Source organism: Muntiacus reevesi, chromosome 1, assembly GCF_963930625.1.
Source record: "Muntiacus reevesi chromosome 1, mMunRee1.1, whole genome shotgun sequence".
Lineage (NCBI taxonomy): Eukaryota > Metazoa > Chordata > Mammalia > Artiodactyla > Cervidae > Muntiacus > Muntiacus reevesi.
The window spans coordinates 205,674,125-205,699,950 of NC_089249.1; the positions used below are offsets into that span (position 1 = coordinate 205,674,125).

The following is a 25,826-nucleotide window of genomic DNA, read 5'->3' on the forward strand; positions in this document are numbered from 1 at the left end:
GATATACTGGGGGAGGGGAGGTAGAGTGAAAAACTCCAATTAGGAAACCTCGAAACCCAGAAATAACTGGCAACTTCAGTTAGACAGGGTCCCGTCATACAATTGATACTTAAGGCTCATTCTCACTGTATGTGCAAGAAATACATCTACAGTGATGATATAGAAGTCTAAAGATGCCTAACTCAAAAATACCTGAGGTGACGTCATCTGGACAAATGAAAAGAACAAGCATATGGAGAGTATGGAGGGAAAAAACACCGAGCGCATTTTTATAGTGCTTCATCTTTCATTCTGTGTGTTTACTTCCTCGAATCTGGGTACACCAAAAGAATACCTAGTCTATCCTCCTACTTTAAATAAACAACTCCAAAAGTTATCTTGCTTTACCAAACATCCTTTGAAAGCATGGGAAGGAAGCATCATGATGGTTTCATTACTTAGAACCTGTCGCCTAGACTTTAGTACCAATTCTAAGCAGCAATCCTTCCCATTCTTCCCTTGAAAATTAAAGTAATATTTACCATGAAGTTTTACACCTCTCATATTAAGGCTAGGGAGTTACTGGCAACTTGTTTCTACCAGGGCAAAATCAGGACATAAACAGAAGACCAAGCAATACATGAGATTAAGGTTTTTGGAGTTTTTCTTTAACTATACTACATACAAAGAAAAGTCCCTAGAGCAGATTAGCATTTATTATTTTAGATTTGAAAACTGGAAAATATGAATATTAAAACAACCCACAGGTATTGTTTAGTCTATGCACCTAAATTGTATTCTCTGTGACCAAAATATGTATAAAGTCAACAGAATAAATGTATACAGTAAGTCCAATATACAGTAAGTCCCCACCACTCCCTTTTCCCCTGAAGAAAGTAAGAGAAAAATAAATAGCTTATGTGATTTACATTGCATTTCAGTAGGCTTCCTAATTTCTTCAAATTGCCAATCCTGCTAAAAACCCACCCATTAATATAAGACAAGTAAATGAAAGACTAGAAAAAGGTCTGAATTTCTTCATTCTTCCTGAGATTCAGAAAATGACTACTTACACCTTATCCCAATTATTCAGATGAGGAAATGAAGGTTCAAAGAACTGAAGTACCTGTCCCAAATCACAAAAAGTAGGAAGTGCTACTATATCTCAGGCTGTCATGAGACACATGATTGACAAGTGTCCCAATTATACTTGTTAGCAGCACATCAGCACCTGTACACAATTTTTAATGAAAACACACAAATCCAAACTTTCCAACAGAAGTTTCCTTACTAAGGTACTGACAAAGCAAAAGTCAGAGGAATGTCATTTTCCCGAAGGAATATACTATGTACTCTTGATCCCCTCAACCTGAAACCTATCCCACTCAAAATTTAATTGGGGATGGAAGTAGGAAGCCTACATATCTTCAGATGCATGTGCAGAATGAAAAAATACAACCAACATTAAACTTTATTCTATTTGGAGAAAAGACATTCTTTTCACAAAATTATATTTAAAAAGCACCAACTTTTGAAAAGATATGAAATTCCACTTTAACAAAACATTTGTCCAGTACCTCAAAGATTAATATGGCTTTGAAGCCTAATATCTATAATATACTAAACTAAGTTTCTTGGGATACCCTTTTAAAATTTTTTAAAATGAAAATGTAAGTTGACTTGCTCAGAATCTCAAACAACCCTACAGCATCCACTGTATTAGTTACATTCCAGTGAGAAAGCTGAGCGCAAAAGAATTGATGCTTTTGAACTGTGGTGTTGGAGAAGACTCTTGAGAGTCCCTTGGACTGCAAGGAGATCCAACTAGTCCATCCTAAAGGAAATCAGTCCTGGGTGTTCATTGGGAGGACTGATGTTGAAGCTGAAACTCCAATATTTTGGCCTCCTGATGCGAAGAGCTGACTCATTTGAAAAGATCCTGATGTTGGGAAAGATTGAAGGCAGGAGGAGAAGGGGATGACAGAGGATGAGATGGTTGGACGGCATCACCAACTCAACGGACATGAGTTTGGGTAAACTCCGAGAGCTGATGATGGACAAGAGGCCTGGCGTGCTGCGTTTCATGGGGCTGCAAAGAGTCAGACACGACTGAGAGACTGCACTGAACTGAACTGAGCTCCCATTTCCACTTTCCTAATTATTCATAATTCTCAAAAAAGAGAAAATCACTAGAGTTAATTTTGCATCCTTTCAAGTTTGAATATCTACTATGAATCAATCAAATTTATTCATATTTGATGAATACAGTACAGCTTCTAGAACCTGATAAGCCAAGTGAAGTTACTAAGCAGTCATTAAAAAACATAATCATTCCTTTCCTATACACAAGTCCAGAGCTCTAAAGCTTACATTTTCATTAATTCATTTGGTGACAAAATTTGACCTGAATGGATATGAGGCTATTTTTAGACATTTTTCTCCACTTATTGTGACTATTAATCTCTTTCCTTGCAGAAATGTCTACTTCACAGAGTGCTACCCCAGACCTCACTGGGGGTGTCATGTACAGTACATGCACATTACCTTCTTACATTTGGAATTGCTTTTAATTCCACATGTGGCCATGTGGGTTTTACATGAAAGATGGTGGACTTATACCACTGAAGGAAAAAAAGTATGTATTCATGTAATTAGTCACTAAATAATCATTCAACATTATTTTCTCTTATATTTAGTTTTTCTGCATAATTAGCTAATATGGAAATTCTCAATTAAATCCATTTTTTATTTTTTGTTTAAAGTGTTGACTGATGGTATGCATCATCGTTTTTTGCAAGTGTTCCCCAAAAACCTTCCAAAGAAACATACTAATAATTAGGCTTTCAGTTCAGTTCAGTAGCTCAGTCATGTCTGACTCTTTGCAACCCCATGGACTGCAGCACACCAAGCTTCCCTGTCCATCACCAACTCCGGAGCCTACTCAAACTCATGTCCATCGCATCACTGATGTCATCCAACCATCTCATCCTCTTGTCGTTCCCTTCTCCTCCAGTCCTCACTCTTTCCCAGCATCAGGGTCTTTTCCAACGAGTAGGTTCTTCGCATTAGGTGGCCAAAGTACTGGAGTTTCAGCTTCAGCATCAGTCCTTCCAATGAATATTCAGGACTGATTTCCTTTAAGATTGACTGGCTGGGTCTCCTTGCAGTCCAAGGGACTCTTAGAGTGAATCAGAGTAGCTATATCTTAGATCTGAGATCAGTTTCCATGCAAGAGACCACCCCCACAGAAACTGTTGTCAAATTCTTTCTAACAGGACAAGTATCTCCAAGAAATTCTTCTGTCTTTGGACTTCCTTGGCAGTCCAGTGGTCAAGACTCCATGCTTCCACTGCAGGGCACATGGGTTCATCCCTGGCTGAGGACCCACACATGGAGAGGTGAGGCTAAAACAAAGAATGCTAAAAACCAAAAAAGGAACTAAGTAATTTTTGAATCTATAATTCTCTTAAGACTTGTTTTCCTAACCTAAATACACCCAAATGATAAGACTAATTACAAAGACTTTGACTCCAAGTAAGTTAGAGAAAATTATTCATAAACAAAAAAGCTCAATGGACCCAGATAATAAAACATTACTTCGTCTTCCTACAAATCATACTTCAATAAACATTGCTCAAAATTAAATGATTTCCAAAATTTACAAGGATTACCATGCATTGATCTCCCCACTAGACTCTTAACAAAAAAAGCAGTTAACAACAAATAAACCCACAGGATCAAAGTGAACAGAAAAGGGCTCATTAGCAAACATTTCAACAAATTTCTAGTAGATGAAATGTAGATAAATGTACCTATCACAGATCATGCACACAAAGGCTACAAGAGAAAAGTGAAGCAGAATTAAAATGATGGATTAACCCATGAAACAGCTTTGCACCTCACCCTCTTGGGCCACCCCTTAACATAAATGCAGGCTTTCCAACAAGTGGGCGAAGAGTACATTCCATTCATATATATAGAAGTCCTAATTTGCTCTTCCACTCATAAAAGTAGGAAGGAACTACCTAAACAATCCAGCATTAATTTTCAAGCATTACCTAGTCCTTCACTTGAAAATGTAGACTACCAAGGATCAGCAACTGACAAAAATTAGTAAGGGATAAAAAACCCAAGCCAAACAAAAGAACAAGTAACCAGGGAAGAAAAAGATAATCCAATAAGCAGAAAAGAATTTTAAAAAGAAAACACTAAATATTACTCTCAGACAGATTAAAGAAAATAATGCATCCTTAGACACAAGTTGAATAAAGAGAAATATCTGTATAAAGATTTCTTGGAATTAAAAGTATGACTCTGCCTTTAAAATGTCACTACTGAGCTGCAGAAAAGCAAAGTAATCTCCCAGAACAAAAACGATTATGAGAAAACAAGATACCCAAGAGTTCAACATTCTAACAAGAGAACTAAGAAAACAGAACTCAAAAAACATATGGAATAAAGGTCCCAGGGCTGAATAAAGATCAAGCCTTGAAACAGAAAAGATGCATAACAACTAGAACGCATAAGAAGATATCCATATCAAAGACCTATCACCATGTAATCCCAGAAAGTCAGGATAAAAGAAAATCCCAAAGCTTTCAGAGAGGAAAAGAAAATCAAAGCAAATACCAAAATAAATAAGTAAATAAATAACTATGACTGGCATTAGGTAGACAGTAACAACATCCGGGTGCTAGAAGACAATGGGTCACTATGATACTTACCAAGCTGCGAGGAAAAATTCTGAAGTGGAATTTTATACCTAGCCCAACTATCAATCAAGCATGAGACAAAAATTAGTTATTTTCAGACATACAAGACTGGGAAAGTTTAACTCCTGCCATCTTTTCTGAATAACTAACTTAAAGTTTCTCCCAACAAAATGAATGAAGGAACCAAGGAACCAAAAATATGTAACACAGGAGGAAACTGGATCTAAATCAGGTATATTAGTCTGTTAGTTGTGTACCATGTCTTAGGAGCAGGGAACTTAAGGGAAGAAAGTGGCCTCACATAATAGATATTATAACTAGATATCTTCAAAACATTTCAAGATATGCTAAAGGAAAATTTTTTTTTAATCAGCCAGAAAAATGGAAGGCTATTTAAGAACAAAAGAAAGTTAGGATTGAAATATCAAAGTAAAATGTGACATGTTTTGAGTTGATACATGCTAAAAAATAAGATATATCTGACTCTGACAACAAAAATATATGTGTAGGCTCTACATATATAAATATACATCTATCAAGCTAAATATATATCTATCGAATTATTTTCTCTATCAAATCCCAGTAGACATCTAAAATATTGTTTTCAGTTGTCAAGCCCTCAGACAGGCCTTCCTTAACGACACCATCCCTCCCTGCTTCATTTGTATTCCCTTAGTATCTGTTCGGAGAAGGCCCTGGCACCCCAACTCCAGGACTCCTGCCTGGAAAATCCCATGGACGCAGGAGCCTGGTAGGCTGCAGTCCATGGGGTCATGAAGAGTCAGACACGACTGAACGACTTCACTTTCACTTCTTACTTTCATGCACTGGAGAAGGAAATGGCAACCCACTCCAGTGTTCTTGCCTGGAGAATCCCAGGGACGGGGGAGCCTGGTGGGTTGCTGTCTATGGGGTCGCACAGAGTCGGACACGACTGAAGTGACTTAGCAGCAGTATCTGTTACCCTAGCATTGTATCACATACACTGATTTCACTGATTCTACTAATAATACACATATTCTTCACTTTCTCATCTTGCTGAAACCAGCATGCATTTTACAATCCATACAGAGCCTTGTACAACTACAGTCAGCCAGGTGGCAGTCTTGTTACTATGTAAAAAAAACCTTTCCTGGATGCCTTCTGGAAAGATAACAAAAGCACCAGCACCAAAAATGTTTCAGATTATACGAAACACAATTCTTACTTAGTTGCTGAGTATCTCCCCTATATTAACATAAGGGCAGTAACTTTTTTTTTTTTTTAATCTCTGTATCCTCCACATAAAAGAGTGACTGGCACTTAATAGATACTTGATCTATGTCACAGTTAACATCCCGGAAACCAGGATGGGTCCAACAGGATATATCCTACATATTTGGCCCTGAAATTTCTTTTTTCTTAGTGGTACATATGATACTGGTGAATCACATAAGCAATAGCATCCAAGATAAGAAATTCAATAACAACAAATTTGGAGGAAGAGGGGGTCAGCAGTGAGAGTACTGACCCATTTCAAAAGCTGACTCCAAAGGTTGAAAAATCCAGGAAACAGAAATACAAGCTTTTTTTTTTTTTTTTTGGCTGAGAGGCAACCGGGGATATTAGTTACCAGACCATCTCCCATCAGGGATGGAACCCATGTGTGCCCTCCGCATTCTGCCATATTCCGCAGGATGTTAACCACTGGACTGCCCAGGAAGTCCCAGCTTACTATCTTTATTTTGTGGGACTAAATACTCAAAGAAATAAAAACAAAAAGAGCTAAATGTAATTTGTCTCCTGGAAAGAGTCAGGAGACATCATTTATCACTATAAGCCAGTTTATATAGTATTTTAGTTTTACCAAATGTACACACTCTTTCTGAACCGTTTTTCAAATATCTAACATTGGAGAAGTTGAAATTCACATATACAAAACCACAGGGACCCAGACAGGGACATTTACACGGATGGAGACATAAAGACACTCAGGGGAACACAAAGTCAGTCAGATTCAGGCATCTCCAGAAATTTCAAATTGCAAGAGGGGATGGAGACCTCCGGAATTCTGATGGCAAACTGAGCAATACTCTAAAGCGTGACATCAACACTAACTGCCTACTGGTGGTAATCATGCCATTATTTTTTGCCTCACAAAGGCAAGGTAGGATCGGCAAAGTTTATCTCTGTGCCCTGGACTGATAATTCACACTCTCTTACGAGAATTAATTATAAGCTTTCCTTCGTTCGATCCCTGGATTGAGAACATCCCCTGGAGAAGGAAATAGCAACCCACTCCAGTATTCTTGCCCCTAGGAAGTCCCATGGACAGAGGAGCCTGGCGGGCTACAGTCCACCGGCTCGCAATAGAGTCCGACACGAGTTAGCGACGAAACAGCAACAACTACAAACTCCCTCACCACAACTCTCCACGTTTATACAACACCCTTTCACCTGCTCTGGCCCGTCAACACGACAGTTGAGGGTACTGTGCTAGGTCTATCTTACATTCGAAAAATCAAGTGACTATTTCTTGGTGATGCAAAAGTTATGAGAGGGCTGTTGCCGGGAGCTAGGTGGTCCGGCGATCGGAAAGCCGTGGCCAAACAGGAACACCCAGCTTGCGAAGTCCTGTACAAAGCATCCAAGGACCCGCTTCTGTCTCCACAGAAAGGACACCTTTCCCCAAAGCTCACCAGCTTAAAAAACCCAACTTGCCCGGAGCAGATAGTGGCGCGCAGTTCAGACTCCTCCCCTCCCTCCGTGAGCAAGGCAGGCGCAGAACCAGCGCAAAATGTCACAGGGCCAAGACTTAGCGCGCCAAAGCGGGTCCCACCCCCGGGAGACCGGGACGCCAGAGGCAGGTCCCTCCCCTTCCTCTCTCTCTCTCGGCCCGCGCAGAGCTCATTCATTCTCCAGGCGGGCAGCGGGATCTCCCCGGACAGCCATGCCAGCACCGCAAACCCACCAGACGCTTTGTCTCCGGCCTGGCCGGAAACCGGGGCGCGCATTGAAGCGCGCGCCCTGACGCCACCTCCCCGCACCTGGCACCCGCCGAGTCCCGGGGCGGAAAAGCCTTCTGGATCTTACGGTTCGAAGCCCCAAGCCCGGAGCTGGTCTTTGGCGGGCCCACGCACACACTTCGCCGGGTCCTACTAGGTATCCAAGATCGGGAAATGTGCATCCCCGTCCCACTATCACTACTGCTTGAGGGCTCTGCGCGACCCCTGCCCCCAATAAAAAACACGAGATTCTTTCTTTTTGGAGACCGAGACCCTGCCCCTTCCGAAGGGCGTGGGCACTCCGGCCCTCGCCTCCCGCCCGAGCGGCACCCCCCGGTCCGCGTGTGAGCTACAGCGGCCGCCAGGCGAGCACTCACTTGAGGAGCAGCTGGTCATGCTCGGCCTTGAACTTGCCCAGCTCGATCTGCAGCTTCGCGCGCTCGCGGGCCGTGTCGTCGAGCGCGCGTCGCGCGTCGGCCAGCTCGGTCTCGTAGAGCGCCTTGAGGCCGGTGAGCTCGCGGCCGCGCACCTCCTCGCGCTCCGTCACCTGCAGCTGCAGCGCGCTGTTCTCCGTCTCCAGGCTGCGCACCTTGTCGATGTAGACGGCCAGCCGATCGTTGAGCTCGCGCAGCTCCTCCTTCTCTTGGAGCCGCGACAGCCGCGTGGGGCTCAGCGGCGTGGTGGGGCCGCCGGCGCGACTGCCGCTCCGCGGCGGCACGGGGGTCGCTGTCGCCATGGCGATCGGCGGGGAGAACGGAGCGCGGAGGCCGCGGGCAGCGCCGGGGCACGGAGGGGGCAGCAGAAGGCGAAGCGGGAAGGAAGGCACGAACCGGCGACCCGCGCTCGCGGAGAGGCCGCCGTGGGGAGGAAAGACGGAGGACCCGGGGGTGGCGGGAGACGGGTTACAGCACAAAGGGGGGGACCGCGAATCAATCAAACATAAAACGCCCTTTGTAAAAATAACATGCACACAGTCACACGCGAGCGCGCGCACACACACACTCACACGCTCGGGAAATACGGGGCGAGAGGGCCGAGCAGAGTCCGCGCGCCGCCGCCGCCGCCGAGTCTCCCGCCCGCAGCACTTTGTTTCCTCTCAGGCGGCGCAGCGCCGCGGGCGGGGGGAGGCGGGCGGAGGGGCGGGCTGGCTGCGAGCCGCGCGGGGCGGGGGTGGCGCGGGCGGCGGCGCCGCGCTCCCTCCCCAAGATGGCCGGCGCGCCCCGGCATCGCCACGTGACCGGCGCGGACCAACGCGGAGCCCGCGGCTCGGGGGCCGGGCCTGTAAATTCAAAATCGGGCCCTCAGGCAACCGTCGGCTCCGCGCGCCTGGCTGGGCGTGGCTGGGGAAGGACCGAGGGCGGCGGGGAGGGGCAACGGGAACTGCTCGCGCCGCGGCCCTGGGCCCGGCGCTGGCCGGGCCTTCCCAGCGCCCCGCGGGGACCCCCAGGCGGGGCAGGGCCAGCGGATGGCGGGAAGGGGCCCAGAGGTTTCCGGGGCGGTTCCGTGCCACCACCCACACCCGGCAGTTCAGGGAAATTCAAAAGTAAACGTTTCTAGTAGCCACACACAGAACTCGCAGAGGCTGCGATGACCGCGGGCGTTGTAACCTTATCCCCGCCCCGCGAGGAAGGTTCGGAAAAAGGCCTGGAGGCCGGACCGCGATGGAGTTACGTAATGGGCGCTGATGACCGAGGTTCGCAGCCTGCCGCGTGCGGGTTCCAAGCGCAAGCCTCTGCTTTTCTCTTGAGTGGAAAACGTTATCAGGACACCCTCCCATCAAAGTGACCCACGTGCGTCTTGAAGACTAGATAAAAAGCGGAGAAAAATCAGTGCTGACAGGCGGTCCCTGTTCCGTTTTATTTCTTAACAACTTAGGGCCTTATAAAATCAAAACCTCACATGTGATATGATTAACACGTTACTAAGTATTTAACACAAGCTGTTCATTCTCATGCTTCAGTAAAATCCAATGCATCGAAATCTAAAGTTGTGAAAATGTAAGTGGAAGTGACTTTTTGCCCTAAAAGGGGAGCCCCTAAACTTGACCACAGTTCTAATAGAACGTCCATTAATCCCGTTGAGTTTTAAGCTTTCATGTTTAACATATATTGAAATTTACTATGTCCTCTGCCCTGGGCTTTTCGTGGATAATCGGTCCAGACAGACATTCTGTGGTATAGAAACTAGATTCTTTGCATTTGAAAATGTCTCCATTTAATACATGAATTTCCCTACAACCTCTTGGCAGGCGACTAGATAGTTGAAATAACCCAGGCGGTTCTGCTATAACCTAGAAGGCCATCTCATAACCCTTTAGAGATGTATCTGTAGAGTAATTACAGGTTGTGCGCAGTCCCTCAGTCGTGTCCGACTCTTTGTGACCCCGTGGACTGCAGACCGCCAGGCTCCTCTGTCGGTGGAATTTTCAGGGCAAGAATAACTGGAGCGCCTTGCCATTTCCTGCTCCCGGGGATCTTCCCCACCCAGGGATGAAACTCTTGTCTCCTGCATTAGCAGGCGAATTCTTTACCACTGTGCCACCTGGGAAGCCCCCAAAATTACCGGTTAGTTACCTTAATAATGGCAGGTATGAAGACTAGAATGTTCTTTAAGTATTAATCAAGTCATGTACAAAAGAATTAGCCAAGGGCACCAGGCTGAGTATCATCTGTCAATTTCCTGGCACTCTATGAGTGACGACACTCTCCTTATTAGTGGTTCTGTTTCCTGTCCTGTTATCTAAAATACTTCCTTACTTAACCTCCTTGACAATCAAAAAAATTGAAAAGGTTTCTAGTTTGAAGTTGGTGTTAGGAGTTTATAAATGAGTATTAAAATAATTTTAATAACTTAAAAGGATCTTGAAAGTCTAAATTACTTATAAGAAATGAGGCCTACAGAAGGTGAATACCGGACCAAAGATGGTAGACTCTGGATTGCAATGTAAATCCATTCTCCTTGGGGGGCCCTTTCCCACTGATGACTTGGCTTTCACTCCATGCCCTCCTTTAACACCTCAGACATTTAAAAAATGGAAATTTTAAAAAATTATATTCTTTCCATTTTTGAAGTTTTAAGTATGAGTGTGATTTCAGGCATGGTCTCTACTGCTTTCAATACTATTAAGTTGTCTCTTGAAATTTTGGGAATTCCTCAATCGCATTGTTTTAGGAAACATTATATCATATTAGCTGAAATAACATACACTGGAGTCAGACAGTTAAGGTTTTGCTGTTGATAGCAGTGTTAACTGTATGGAAATTATTCCTTGGTTTCCTCATAGGAAAATGTAGATGATTCCTATCTAGCAGGGGTTTGCAATAATTAAAGTAACATAAAGTAATATGTGTAGTGTTTAGACATAATACAGGATGGCTAAATAGTAATCCTTACTAATAGTTATCCTGTGTCTCCAATCAAAAGCAATGAGAAAAATGGAATATTAGTTTTAGAATTAGTTAATTGTGCAAATATTTGGTCAGGCACTTTACCAAATGTACACATTGCTTACTTATTCTCTTGGCTTTTCTCATGCCTACTCCATACCTGGAGTAAGACTTGTTTCTTCCCTGTTTTTTCATACTAGGTGTGTCCAGCCCTCTTCTTTTAGGCATTTCCTGCAGTCCCATTACCTCCAGCGTTTTCCCCAGTAAATGAGAAGGAAATACTATATAAGTATGGTGACAAGAACAGCCATGATTTCAAATATCCTGCCTGATTTTTTTCTGTAAACCTGTACTTGTCAACGCATGTGTTCTGATTAGTGGTTAGACCATATACATCGCCACCAAACTTGCACTTCTCAGGGTATCCTTTACCTCTGTAAAAACGCCCCCCACAGCACACAGCTACCTCACCACATACAGAGCATGAGACCTTTGCCTTCCTTTTCTTGTATGTTGTGTGGATCTGGGACAGATAAATACAGGATACCTATCATGGCTGGGCAGAAGGGGCCCAGACTAGGATGAGGGTAAGAAGGAAGAGAGAAGAAAAGGAGAGACTGAAAGCTAGCAGTAATCCAATTTTGTCCCAGGAGAGGGGGTGACAGCTGGCAGATAGCTGAGTATACAGTGTAAACACATGGGGTAGCTAGGGAGTCAATACAAAATGAAAGGACTGCTAAGTGGCGTCTCTCTTTGTAACTGGTGTATGTTTTTTGAATATTTGAAGGGTGAAAAAAGTTAATATATGGTCTTACATTAAACCAGATTGTTGCTATTTAATATACTTTGCAAAGTTAATGCATCCAGTTATATAGAAACATAATAAGTCATGTTTCAGAAGACTGTTTCAGAAGATTGTTACAGAATGTTACAGAATCCCTTCCAACTCTGATAAAAATGATATTTGTTTTAAAAACTGCCTAAGCTTTTTATAGTTGTTTTGTTTCTTTTGTTTTGTTTTGTTTTTTTAGTCACACCACCTGTGGATCTTAGTTCCCAGACCAGGATTTGAACTTGTGCCTCTTGCAGTGGGAGTGCAGAGTCTAACAGGTTTACTACTAGTTACCCTGTGTCTCCACAGCCTAAGAGTTTTAGAGGGTATTTATCACCTTCAGTAGAGTTGTTCTCTTAGCATAGCCCCTTGAAGTTTATATACTGCTGAAAATTGTCTTCCAAATTGCTTGTTAAGATGTGGACACAGGGCAAAGTAGAAGTGACAGGATTATATTAACTCAGTGGTTCCATCTGAGAGCTTGTGATTTAGTCAAAAAGAAAAACCAATTTGCAGTTTTGTATTTTAGTTTTATTTTATGCCAAAATATGTTCGTGACACAGCGTTTTTATTTAAATTATTTTTAAAAGTTACCTTTAAAGCATTTGTTAAACTAATACCTGGCTTTTAACAGCTTTTTTTTTTTTTTAACTCTTACAAAAGTATCCTTCTTCACCCTATATTTTGGATCTTTGCCTTTAAATGGTTTAAAAAAAAAAATAGCAAAAGACTAGAATCCAAGTATAGGATTTACAAGTAATCCAGCTGTTTCTGCTCTGACTGGAACTGACCCCACATGATCAGTCTTTAATCACTTTATCTTGATGTATGTCTTATCCCTCCCAATTACACTTTAATGTATTCATTTAGTTCTTAGACTATTGAGCTGAGACTTTCCTAGCCTAAAATTTCCCCACCAGTCTTCCTCTTTCGTTTTGCCTGAGATTTCCCCATAAAACTGTCTTTCAGGTCAGTCTAGAAAAGTGAGGGCACTGTTTCCAGATCCCACAGCTGAGTTCAGGAAAGCAGAGGATAAAGGAAGGCTCAGTATCTGCATAGTTGAAAGGGGAAAATAGAAGAATGAAGCTTCAACCCGGTGTCAATGTGTTCTTTTCTTCTCTCTCATTACCACAATTTTGGGGTGCCGTTCTTCCCAGAATGGCACAGTAAGTCAGAATTAAAGATAATTAACACCATTCTCAGCTTCTTCATTCAGTAGCTTTGACGTTGGTATAAGAAAAGATTTGAAAAGAAGTGTAATCTGGCTGGACCTCCACCCCATTTCTCATCCTGACCATCTCAACCCCAATAAATGCCTCCTGACTAGAAAAGGGAGGAGAATTTGCAGCCAGATACACTGTCAGAGTCACGGTCCCTTGTCCCATCCCTGAAGTGAGTTCAGGATAGGGGTGGAGGACATCCAACAGTGGAGATGGTTTGTGCCTCACAACAAAGTCTCCTGTTTGCTTCTATCTCAAGGCAACAGAGCAGAAGCCAAGAGCAGCCTTCCTTAAAACCACTCTAGTGAGAAGCCTCAAAAAAAAAAGGTCAGAAGGGGTGGGAAGAGCAAGAAAGGGAGTGCAGAACAGCCAGGGAAGCTGGCCTAAAATTCTCCAGAGATTTGCACATTAAGAAATATATATATTTAAGTAGAAACCAAGGTTCAGGATACCTAAAAAGTTATGCTTATTTGCTCACTCATTAATCCACGCACTTATTCATCAAACATTTACGGAGGACTTTAACTACGTGCAGAGCAGGGATGACTAAAGTCCAGGCATGATCCCTGCTTTGAGGAGCTCAGCAGTCCAGTGGTGGACAGGCAAGCATTTGTGCAAATAAATTCCACCCCGCAGTGCCCCGTGCTAAAAATGAGGCATGAACAAGGTAGTGTAGGTTCATTAAGGACCAACCAGGCCTCTGTGTTGGGAAGAGGAAACCACTTGAAGCCAGATGATCTTTGAGCTGGGCTGGGAAGAATGTCGGCCTCCAGGGACTGGAAAATGTATGGGGGACTTAGCAGAAACCAGTAAATGGAAACCTACACCTCCAGGGAGAATTAGGGGGAAACCCTAGATGGATTCCTAACCTCCTTATGTTGTGCTTTTTATTTCAAACCACACTGCACGTGGGGCGCTTTAAACTAGGAATTAATAAAGGTGCTAAGGGAAGTGGATGTTGGTCAACAATCTTAACTTTAGGCATAGCTTACATTGTCAGGGAAAATGGGAAGTTGAGGAAATTACCGAAAAATCAAATCAATTACATTACTTAAGCTGAATTGTAAAAGAACAGTTATGCCTCACGTAAAGCAAAACAAAGATAGATAATCAACTAAGCAGGATATTTTGAGTAACTCCTTTGTTCAAAGCACAGCACCACAGGCTTTCAAAGAAATGTTTTAAAGTGTGGTACGTGGTTCATTCCCTCCGTAAAGGTACTGTCTTGTGTGTGTGGAAATGAAATGTATACATGAGAATCAACAGGTTAGGCAACTAAATCGTGAGTGACAAAGGCCTCAAAGGATGACATCATTGACAAGTGTTAAATCTCTACTAAAACGTAGAGAATGAAGAAATTAGAGAATGAGAGGACCGTGTGGAAAAAAGGTTTAACTAGACATTGAAGTAGAGAAAGTCTTATTTGGTAAGATTTGATTTATAAAAAAATCATCTTGACACACAATTTTTCAGGAATAGAATTATTCCATAAAGTGAGTTTATTCTATATTTTTGATTGCATGAAACATTTGTATTTGTCTATGTTTAGCATGTATATTAGAAACTGGGCAAGAAGTATCCAGGATTTGGATCCCCACATGCTTGAGTTTTAACAATACCAAAAATATTCTATTAAAGTCACTGAAGAGAAGTGACATTCAAAAGTAAATAGCAGCCTCTCTGATTTACATGTATATTGTGAGAAGTAGGAAGTGAAACGTTCATAGATTGCTGATGGGAGTGTAAATAGTACCACCACTTCAGAAAACTGTTTGCTCCTTATAAAGTTAAAAATGCTCCTCTGCTGCATTCCAGCAATGCTATTTCCAAAACAAATGAAAGCACATGTCTACTGAATGATTTAAATAAGAAGTTCATAGTAGCTTTATTCACAATAGCCCAAACTGGAAACAATCCAAATGCCAGTCAACAGAACAGGCAAATAAACCATGGTAAAGTACTAATTGAGCAATAAAGAGGAATAGGCTACAGGTACATGTAACAAGGTGATGAATCTCACAAGCAGTACAAAGCTCATTTGATGTCATTCATTTATACGAAATTCAAAAACAAGTTAAGTATAATCTGTGCCAAAGAAGTCAGAACACTGGTTGTCTACTGTGGTGAAAATTGATTAGAAAGGGACACGAAGGAACTTTCTGGAATGACGGGGCATAGGTACATGCATAAATACAGTAATCAGATCTCATTAAATTGTACATTTCAGATCTGTGCATTTTGCTATATGTAAATCTTACAAGGATGAAAACAACCCGGCCTCTTACAGATTAAACTGAAAAATTCTTGAAAGTTTCTTTTTTTTGGTAAATGAATATCATTTCCATCTTATTTGTTGCTTGAATTCTAAATTTTCTGTAGACCGTTCATTTTTTACACCTGTGCTATAAATCTCTCCGTGATTTCTTCAGGAGTCAAAAAACTGTATAAACCCTTTTTTAAAAAAGTCTAGTACTTAATCAGATTTAAACGATGTGTTTAAGTAGTGAAGCCAGATGTTAGGGGTGAAACCTGTGACTTGAAGAGAGCTACTGCCAACTTTTGTCTTGAAAAGTTTGGAATACAGACACTAAAAAACTGAGGACTTAATAAAGGAAGTTCTAAATAAAGAAACCTAAAATGGCTAGTTTCTACCCATGAAACTCTGTTTTTCACTCCTGTATTGGTTTCATTTTATAAGATGACATATTTGGACACTGATCATTCTGTTGATCAGATACAAATACTGATCTCTAGTAATCCAAGGTCCTAAATTCTTCTATTAATATAACAACTTTCTGAACACTGAAGATGCACTACTGTTTAATTAATTAGGATAGAGAAGAAATTTTCAAAGGGACTGGGAATCAGGAAAAGGAGAAGAAAAGGGGGGGGGTTATAAAAATCCAGGACAGCAAAAAAATGTATCTGTTGTTTTAATAAACATATTTAAAAGTCTGACTAAATCTTCTTGGCCAGACAGGCTTTGTCAGAGCTGTGATGCTTAACTGAGTGTGTGGGGGGGAACAGAAAGGCACCCTGTTTATAAGGGGCTTTCTCAAATTGGGTGGGCAGATGACATTTTTATGCTTATCAAAAGAGACTGTGGGATGATAAATTTATGAGACACTGCAGTGGAGAATGTAGAGGATGTTCACCACATAGTTCCTGCCCTTGGTCTCGCTGGGGCTCTTGAGTCACATCCAGAACCACGCACACCTGTATACCATTACATACCAGAAGTAACTAAGTCAGACACCCCGCCATGACAACCATGACTGCAGGGACGTTCTTTTACTGTGACATTCATTTGGAAAAAATCACCCTGTGGTAACTTGAATCAACCCTTTCACAAGGTTTTCAGAAATGTGTTGTCATTTAAAAGAAATTGGTTTCATTTCTCTAAACTTCTTAGTTCTTTTCATTTACTACATACTTCCCTTAAGGGAGTTAAGTTGGGTTGGTCTCAAACGAGGGATGCAGAAACAAGATCTCCACCGTCATTGGAAAAACAGAAGTTACAGGGGTGAGCCCAGCACCATTATTTTTAAAAGTGAAGTGAATCTAAAAGATCTGTTGCACCCCAAAATAATTAAGATGGCATTCCTCCTATGAACCCCCCAGGCATGATTATCTCCAACAGTCACTTGGAACCAAGCATATTGCTTTTCGATTTATCAGTTTGACCAAGTCATAAGACTCTTCACCAGTGGAGTAATTCCCTGAGGGACAGTGCAAATGATGAAATATTGTCCTCTTTCTGTCCACAATACCCAACTGGGAGAGGAGCAATATACAACAGAGGATAATCTAAGTCCCCTGGCCTTTCATCAATCTCTCATTTCTCATAATAAGTCTACCCTATCTAAGAAGTGAGCAAAAACTTACAGGCATGAGTCCAGAGATTTTTATTTTAAGATTTTTTCAGTAGTCATGTATGGATGTGAGAGTTGGACCATAAAGAAGGCTGAGCAGTGAAGAACTGATGCTTTTGAACTGTGGTGTTGGAGAAGACTCTTGAGAGTCCCTTGGACAGCAAGGAGATCAAACCAGTCCATCCTAAAGGAAATCAATCCTGAATATTCATTGAAAGGCCTGGTGGTGAATGAAGCTCCAATACTTTGGCCACCTGATGTAAAGAGCCAGTTCATTGGAGAAGACCCTGATGCTGGGAAAGATTGAGGGCAAGAGAGAAGGGGGCAACAGAAGATGAGATGGTTCGATGGTATCACTGACTCAAAGGACATGAGTTTGAGCAAACTCCAGGAGATAGTGATAGACAGGAAGGCCTGGCGTGCTGCGGTTCATGGGGTCACAGAGAGTCGTACATGACTTAGCGATGAACAATAACAAAAATCCTTTTAAAGTCTTTGTTGAATTTTGCTACAACACTCGTTGTGATTTTGTGCTTTGGCTTTTTGATCCCATTCGAGAAACATCTTGGCTTCCCAACGAAGAATCAAACCCAAACCCTCACCTGCACTGGGAGGCAAAGTCTTAACCACTAAACCACCAGGAAAGTCCCAAGAGATACTCTTAAAACTTCAGAAAACAATTATTTAAAGACTTAATAAGAATTCCATTTGAAAAACTTCTTATTTTCTATAAGTTTTGCATGAAAATGAGCTTGATCTATAATGTATATTTCATCACTATCTATCTATTATTGATAAAATAGTACCAAATATAGTAAATAATGTATATAAGTTAAGACTTTTTTCCTTAAATACCAGCAGCCTATCTGTTTCAGATTTACTATGTAATCACAAATGCTTCCAACAAACTTCATTATGAAGAAATTGGAAGAAATCAACCACTTGATTTAAAATGCATGCATATATATTTATTTATGTCTAAATATAAATTTATTTAGATTTATTTAAATATTAATATATTATTTATATTAGGAGGAAGGTTCAAAAGGGAGGGGATATATGTATACCTATGGTTGATTCATGTTGAGGTTTGACAGAAAACAAAAGCAGTTCAGTTCAGTTCAGTCCCTCAGTCATGTCTGACTCTTTGCAACCCCATGGATTGCAGCATGCCAGGCCTCCCTGTCCATCACCAACACCTAGAGCTTACCCAGACTCATGTGCATTGAGTCGGTGATGCCATCCAACCATCTCATCCTCATACTCTGTCATCTGCTTCTCCTCCCACCTTCAATCTTTCCCAGCATCAGGGTCTTTTCAAATGAATCAGTTCTTTCCATCAGGTGGCCAAAGTATTGGAGCTTCAGCTTCAGCATCATTCCTTCCAATGAATATTCAGGACTAATTTCCTATAGGATGGAATGGTTGGATCTCCTTGCAGTCCAAGGGACTCTCAAGAGTCTTCTCCAACACCACAGTTCAAAAGCATCAATTCTTCAGTGCTCAGCTTTCTTTATAGTCCAACTATCACTTCCATACATGACTGGAAAAACCATAGCCTTGACTATATGGACCTTTGTTGGCAAAGTAATGTCTCTGCTTTTGTGTATACTGTCTAGGTTGGTCACAGTTTTTCTTCCAAAGAGCAAGCATCTTTTAATTTCATGGCTGCAGTCACCATCTGCAGTGATTTTGGAGCCCCCAAAAATAAAGTCTGTCACTGTTTCCCCATCTATTTGCCATGAAGTGATGGGACCGGAAGCCATGATCTTAGTTTTCTGAATGTTGAGCTTTAAGCCAACTTTTTCACTCTCCTCTTCCACTTTCATCAAGAGGCTCTTTAGTTCTTCTTCGCTTTCTACCATAATGGTGGTGTCATCTGCATATCTGAGGTTATTGATATTTCTCCCACAATCTTGATTCCAGCTTGTGCTTCTTCCAGTCCAGCATTTCTCATGATGTACTCTGCATATAAGTTAAATAAGCAGGGTGACAGTATACAGTTTTGGCGTACTCCTTTTGCTATTTGGAACCAATCTGTTGTTCCATATCGAGTTCAAACTGTTGCTTCCTGACCTGCATACAGATTTCTCAGGAAGCAGGTCAGGTGGTCTGGTATTCCCATCTCTTTAAGAATTTGCCACAGTTTGTTGTGATCCACACAGTCAAAGGCTTTGGCATAGTCCATAGAGCAGAAGTAGATATTTTTCTGGAACTCTCTTGCTTTTTCGATGATCCTGTGGATGTTGGCAATTTGATCTCTGGTTCCTCTGCCTTTTCTAAATCCAGCTTGAACATCTGGAAGTTCACAGGTCACGTACTGTTGAAGCCTGGCTTGAAGAATTTTGAGCATTACTTTGCTAGCATGTGAGATGAGTGCAATTGTGTGGTAGTTTGAGCTTTCTTTGGCATTGCCTTTCTTTGGGATTGGAATGAAAACTGACTTTTTCCAGTCCTGTGGCTACTGCTGAGTTTTCCAAATTTGCTAGCATATTGAGTGCAGCACTTTCATCTTTTAGGATTTGAAATAGCTCCACTGGAATTCCATCACCTCCACTAGCTTTGTTCATAATGATGCTTCTTAAGGTCCACTTGACTTCACATTCCGGGATGTCTGGCTCTAGGTGAGTGATCACACCATTGTGATTATCTGAGTCATGAAGATCTTTTTTGTATACTTCTTCTCTATATTCTTGCCATCTCTTCTTAATATCTTCTGTTTCTATTAGGTCCATACCATTTCTTTCCATTAAAAAATAGTAAATTTTAAAAAAAATAATAAAATGCATATATACATATATATATATCATACATACATATATGTGTATTTTGACACATTGTATGGCTTGAGGGATCTTAGTTCCCTAATCAGGGATTGAACCTGGATCTTGGCAGTGAAAGCTCAGACTGCCAGGGAACTCCCTAAAATGCATATTTTAAAAATTGAGTGTGGTATGCTAAGCAATGAGAAAGAAAACCATAGATGTATCACCTGTCCCAAATATCAAATACAGATACAAAAATGTAACATGTGTATCACATATTAGCAAGGACAAGGTGAATGTGAAGTGTGGAAATTTAGTAGAATTGCACAATTGTACATTACGATTAAATTAATGCTCTAGGACTTCCCTGGTGGTCCAGTGGTTGACTCCACACTTTCAATGTAGGAGCCACAGGTTCAATCCCTAGTCAGAGAACTAAGATTCCACGTGTCACTCCGTTCAGCCAAAAAAAATTTTTTTTCTGTCTTGGATTACCACCAATATACTATTTCACTTCCCATTTGTTTTTTAAAGCTGCAAAAATGTTTAGTTTTAAGAGTTAAACAGTTGACCTGGAGAAGGGAAAGGCTACTCACTCCAGTATTCTGGCCTAGAGAATTCCATGGACTGTATATCCATGGGGTCACAAAGGGTCGAACACAACTGAGCTATTTTCACTTTCACTAAGCAGTTGAAGATCTGGATGCCAGATCTGTTTCTGTCATTGGGGCAGGGCCAAGAAAGAATGTGGAGACCACTTGGAGACTACTTTAGAGATAGAGGTGCCCTGCGTGCCCAGTCATGTCCAACTCTTTGCAACCCCATGGACTATAGCCCGCCAGGCTCCTCTGTTCATTGAATTTTGCCTGTAAGAATACTGGAGCGGGTTGCCATTTCCTCCCCCAAAGATCTTCCTGACCCAGGTATCCAACCAGTCTCTCTTGCATCTCCTGCGTCTTCTGCATTGGCAGGTGGATTCTTCACCACTAGCGCCACCTGGGAAGCCCACTTTAGAGATAGAGTAGGCTGATTTGACCAATCAGTGGACAAATAAAACTGAGAATATTGGGGGGCCAATGAAGATATCGGGGTTCATGGGAAGTAAAGGCAAGACAAGAGACAGGCATACCCAAGTGTGCATCCTTCTCAGACACTATATGACCTCTAGCAATTAACATCTCTCAACTTCCGCTTCCTCAGCAGTAAAAAGCAGAGAAAACTACCCTATAGGGATGTTGGAATAAATGAATATGTTAATGCATCTAAAGTATATCTGTTTCATAGGCAATACTTAGTAAATATTTTTCCTTTCCCTTCCTCAAAAACAGATATCAGGATATTAACTTGTCAGTTTTGAAAACTATTTAATTTGGCATATAAAGCCAAATACCAGCACTGAGAAAAATCTGCGCCTGCTACAATACCACATTTTCAAAATGTAAACTGTTAAACTTTGTCATGCTTACTAATGTGTATCTTGACATAAAGTCAATAATTGTACAAATATTGAATAGTACATATAATATGGTTGACTTACTATAACTTCATTTCATTTAGTAAATTTCCAGTGAATATTATTATGGCCAGTGTAAAAGAAATTATGAAGTGATCAAGCCACAATCCCTGCCCCACAGAAACTGCCAGTGTCCAAGGGGAGAGGTCAATGTCAGTACCTCTCATATATGCTCTGCTGAATCTTCTGAGAGTTGTCCACAAGCCAGGTTCTCTCCAAACACAAGATGCTGTGGTATTGAGTTTGAACTTCATAACCGGTTTTATCATTTTACAGATTATCTTTCAGACATCCATGCACAGTTTGATTAGTTTAGATTGATTTTTGTAATAGAAAGAACAGATCACTCTCAGTTGTTCTCAGAATATGAAGGCACATCTCCTTATTGCAAAAGATGGAAAGAAATAAGGTCTGTTTTTCTTAGATACTTATAACATTTAAATCTAGATTTTTCCCTTTGTATGTTTCTTCACCACTTCCACATTCTGAAGAGGAAAAGACATAAAAGTGCATGCTTTCTCCCTGCTGGACCAAAAAAAAAAAAAAAGCTGGTATTAAGGGTGCAGCCATCTGCTTGCCGCTGGCTCTGGGTGAGCCAAGGAAAGCTAATTAACACCTCAGCCCTTCCTCCTGGTGGCCTTCCCTTCCCTCTCATTCCAGTTTCTCTCCACATCCTCTGACTAGGGGAGGCTAGAGGCATTTGCCTGTCCTAGGAAGAGACAAGAACGGACTTCAGCAGAATTCTGGGCCGTGCATTTCTAAAATTTGAAAGGAAATTACGCAAATTACCTCCCCCACTCACACCAACAAAGCTGTCTTTCATGGATGAAACCTTAAAACATCTTTTTTCCCTGTCCAAGGAAATCGGTAGGTCTGGAATCCAATCCACTTTGTAATGGACAATTGTTGGTCTGACAATTGTCTGACAGCACCTAATTCCCACCCTGAGTCTCCCTCGTGAATTTTTAGGGGCAATTAGTTTTAATGGCAGAGATAGAAACAAAATCACTGAGTAAATATAGTATCATTCGCCATAAAGCCACAGGAAATGATGAGAGGGTACATTCAATGTGAAACAGCAGGGACAGCCCAAATGTCATTACTCATTAAAAAGATGTCAGATAAATAGGACTTCAGTGAAGCAGATTAAGATTTTGAGACTTTAAAGAATAAATAGAATGAGTCTTCTAACTAGTCAATAAACACATACTAGCTATTAACACGCAAGAAATATGATCCTATTTACCTAGGAAATAAGACAATTTGGATAAATTGATGTTTCACTAATAAAAATCTTTGTTAACTTTGGATTTGGTTACAAAATAATATTTTTTTCTTCTTGTTCTGACCTACTTTTTCTCTTTTTCTACCTTGTAGTAATACAAGCTATGTACTTTTTGTTAAAAAAAAAAAAAAAAAGAAAATCTAACTCTTCCAGTTTAAAAGAAGAAACACAATAGAAAACGAACTTTGAAAATTATAAAACCATAAATATTGGGTCAGAATAAGAATCTGACTAGAATCTTGGAAAAAAGCTGTAGTTAAGTTTACTATAAAAAGACTTGGTCCATAGTTATATTTCAACACAGCAATGTATATTTGAAAAAGACAAAAATACTGTGAGATTTTGATGTCAGAATTTTTACCTTTTTTTTTTTTAAAGAAATTGCCCAAGTGTGTATTTTTAACAACAGAAGGAAAGGGAGGACAACAAACCAGTTTAGAGTATTTTTCAAAGTCAGATAAAATTACGCTGTGACTCAGATCTGTATAGAACACCAGATGCTTCCTACCTGTAGGGAACATCTGTAATTTTTTTTGGTTGTTCACTCTGAACTGTCTTTCTATGTTTGGGGAATTCCTCACCATTCGAGTCTTAGCAAGAGACAGGGTCTGCCTTCCACTATAGATGCTAAGAAAGTCAGCCAGCCTTTTTCCTTTTTTTTTTTTTTTTCAGGCCTAGGTTTAGCCAATGAGATGCAGCAGATCCAGAATTTGACCCAAAGCATTGCAAGACAGGAGAATCCATTCTGGTATTGACGTTCAACTTCCCAAAGGCACTGGGGACAGAGCACCATCCTTCTTGCAGGGTTTGTGGGGGTAGGGGATAGCAGCTACAGAATCGCCTCTTCCTCGGAACGGTAGTGAACTTCCCAGCCACGTTCTGAGTCCCCTGGATGAAGCCTCCTTTGACCTATGACCTCCAGCCTTCCCACCACTCTGGGACCTAGACAGTTTGTTTCCCTCCTTCTCTGCTTAAGTCAGAATCACTTTCTGTTTGCTTGTAGTCAAGAACCTTATGGGACACAGAACCTCTGGACTAGTAACTTAGAATTTAAAAGAGAAGAACCTGGGACTGAATTACAATTTCTCTTATAAGTTATATATGGCTCATGAAAGAGTTGAAGGCAAGCTCATTAGCGATGAGATATGTGCATATTTTCCGTTGTTGTAAGTAGGCGTGTGTGTATATCCAGGATATACAGAGAAAGACTGGTTTCAGTGGTAGTCTCGAAACAAGGATGGGGAGCCTTACCCCTTTATCTAGGTCCAGGTCTAGATAACTTATACAGCTTAGAAAGGCAGGAGTAAAAAACTATAGACATTTTACAAAAACATAAAGCAAAATAATATACATTAAACATATGAAACTGGTTGCCTACGGGAATTGGAAATAGGAGTCGGGGGTGGAGATAAAAGGGAATGGCTGAATAAACTCATGCAGAATGCTGGGCGTATCTGAAGGTGTCTGGCCCACACGCCTGGTGCCATTTCCTCTGCCCCTGAGACATCCAGGAGGGAAAGAAACTCCGCTATGCATCCTTTGGGTTTGAAGATGAGCCTGCCTGATGGTATGGATGGGATTCACCACAAGGCTGGAACTCCCAGCACAAACAGGCAGAAGGAAGTGTTGTAAGAAAGAATACCTGGGGTAGGGAAGCATAAGAGAAGATGATAATATTAAACACTTTTTTTTTTCCCAATTGGAATATAATCGCTTTACAAGGTCGGGTTGGTTTCTGCTGTACAACATGAATCAGTTATCTGTCTACATGTATCCCCTCCCTCTTGAGCCTGCCTCCTACCCGACCCCCATCCTACCCTTCTAGGTCACAGAGTGACAAGCTGAGCTCCTACGCTATATAGCAGCTTCCCGCCACCTATCTGTTTTATCCATGGTAGTGTATATATGTCAATCTTATCTCCCAATTCGTCCCACCCTCTCCTTCCCCAACCATGTCCACAAGTCGGTTCTCTGTCTGCCTCTCCATTCCTCCTCTGCAAATAGCTTCATCGGTACCATTTTTTCTAGATTCCATATATATGTGTTAACGTATGATATTTTAAACACCACTTTATAAACAAGCTCTTTTAGTCTAGACCTAATTATACCACAGCAAGATTATAAACAGCTCTGTTTAGGGAGATGAAAAAGTTTGGAAATAGATTGTGGTGCTGGTTGCATAACATCATGAGTGTAATGAATGGTACTGAATTTTACACTGAAAGTGATGAAGTTGGCAAATTTTGTTAGATATATGTCAATACAGCTTAAAAATATTAATGACATACCAAAAGCCATTCAATTGTACACTTCAAATGGGTGAATTGTATCTTATGTGAATTGAATCTCAACAAAGTGGTTTAAAAATTACTCTTTTAAGTGTTTAGGGATCTTCGCTTTTAAACATTTGGCACTTGGTTCGAGAACTGCAACCTTTTGGAAACTGAGAAATTGTTACTCCTGTCTAATGGATAACTAACTACTCACTTCCCTTTCACAGCAAGTTAGATGCATGTGTCTGGGACAATAGTAACACAAACATCTCAAGGTTTGGAATACATCAGGAATTTATCATTGAAAAGAAATAAAATGTAACAAATAAGAATCTAGCAGAGATGGACACACCCACCTAAAAATTGGCAGCACTGGCAGAGGGAAGTTGAGAATATTCAAGTGAAAATGAAAACCACACTTGGCGGTAATTGGCTTTTTTTTTTTTTTTTTTTTTTTTTTTTAATATGTGAGGTTTAAAGGAGAAGTTGCTGGCTGTAGGCCCGCAGAATGTAAGAGCATACTTGAAAGCTCCCGGACTGGATCAATCATAGCGGGAAGAGTCTGAGCTGCGGCAGGATCCTGGGCCTGCCAAACATCACAGCAGCAGAGAAGTTTCTTTGCTTCCAGACCCGTTCCTGTATCTGCCCTGGACATTCCTATGTCTGTGCCATCAATCACGCTGTTTCCTACACCTGGAATGTCCTTTCCACTGATCAACAGACTTCTCAATCCTACCCATCACTCAAGGGTCAGCCAAAATAGCATTCTTTCCCTTTCCTAGCATCCAGCTGGAGGGATGCTGCTGAGACAAACTGAACTGATTTTAAGAGGGATGGTTGCAGACACACCTCTCAGATGTTTGACCAGACAGGGGGTAGGGGATGGGGATCAGAAACTTAACGCAACTCTCATCGCCAGAAGGGAGAAGACAGCAAAATGGTATTAAGGGAAAAATACTGTCCCTACTGCTAACTACATTCTATAAGTTTAAACTTCCTAGATCA

The 25,826-nt window shown here is 41.3% G+C and overlaps 1 protein-coding gene across 1 annotated transcript in view; it reads right to left on the minus strand.

Annotated features, from left to right (window-relative positions):
• Nucleotides 1-8,783, minus strand: part of LMNB1 (lamin B1) — a 51,932-nt gene extending 43,149 nt beyond the window's left edge. The window contains exon 1 of the mRNA XM_065918188.1: nucleotides 8,053-8,783. Within this exon, the coding sequence (XP_065774260.1) occupies nucleotides 8,053-8,411 (359 nt within the window). The 5' untranslated portion in view covers nucleotides 8,412-8,783. The remainder of the gene's footprint in view (nucleotides 1-8,052) is intronic.
• Between the last annotated feature and the right edge of the window lie 17,043 nt (nucleotides 8,784-25,826).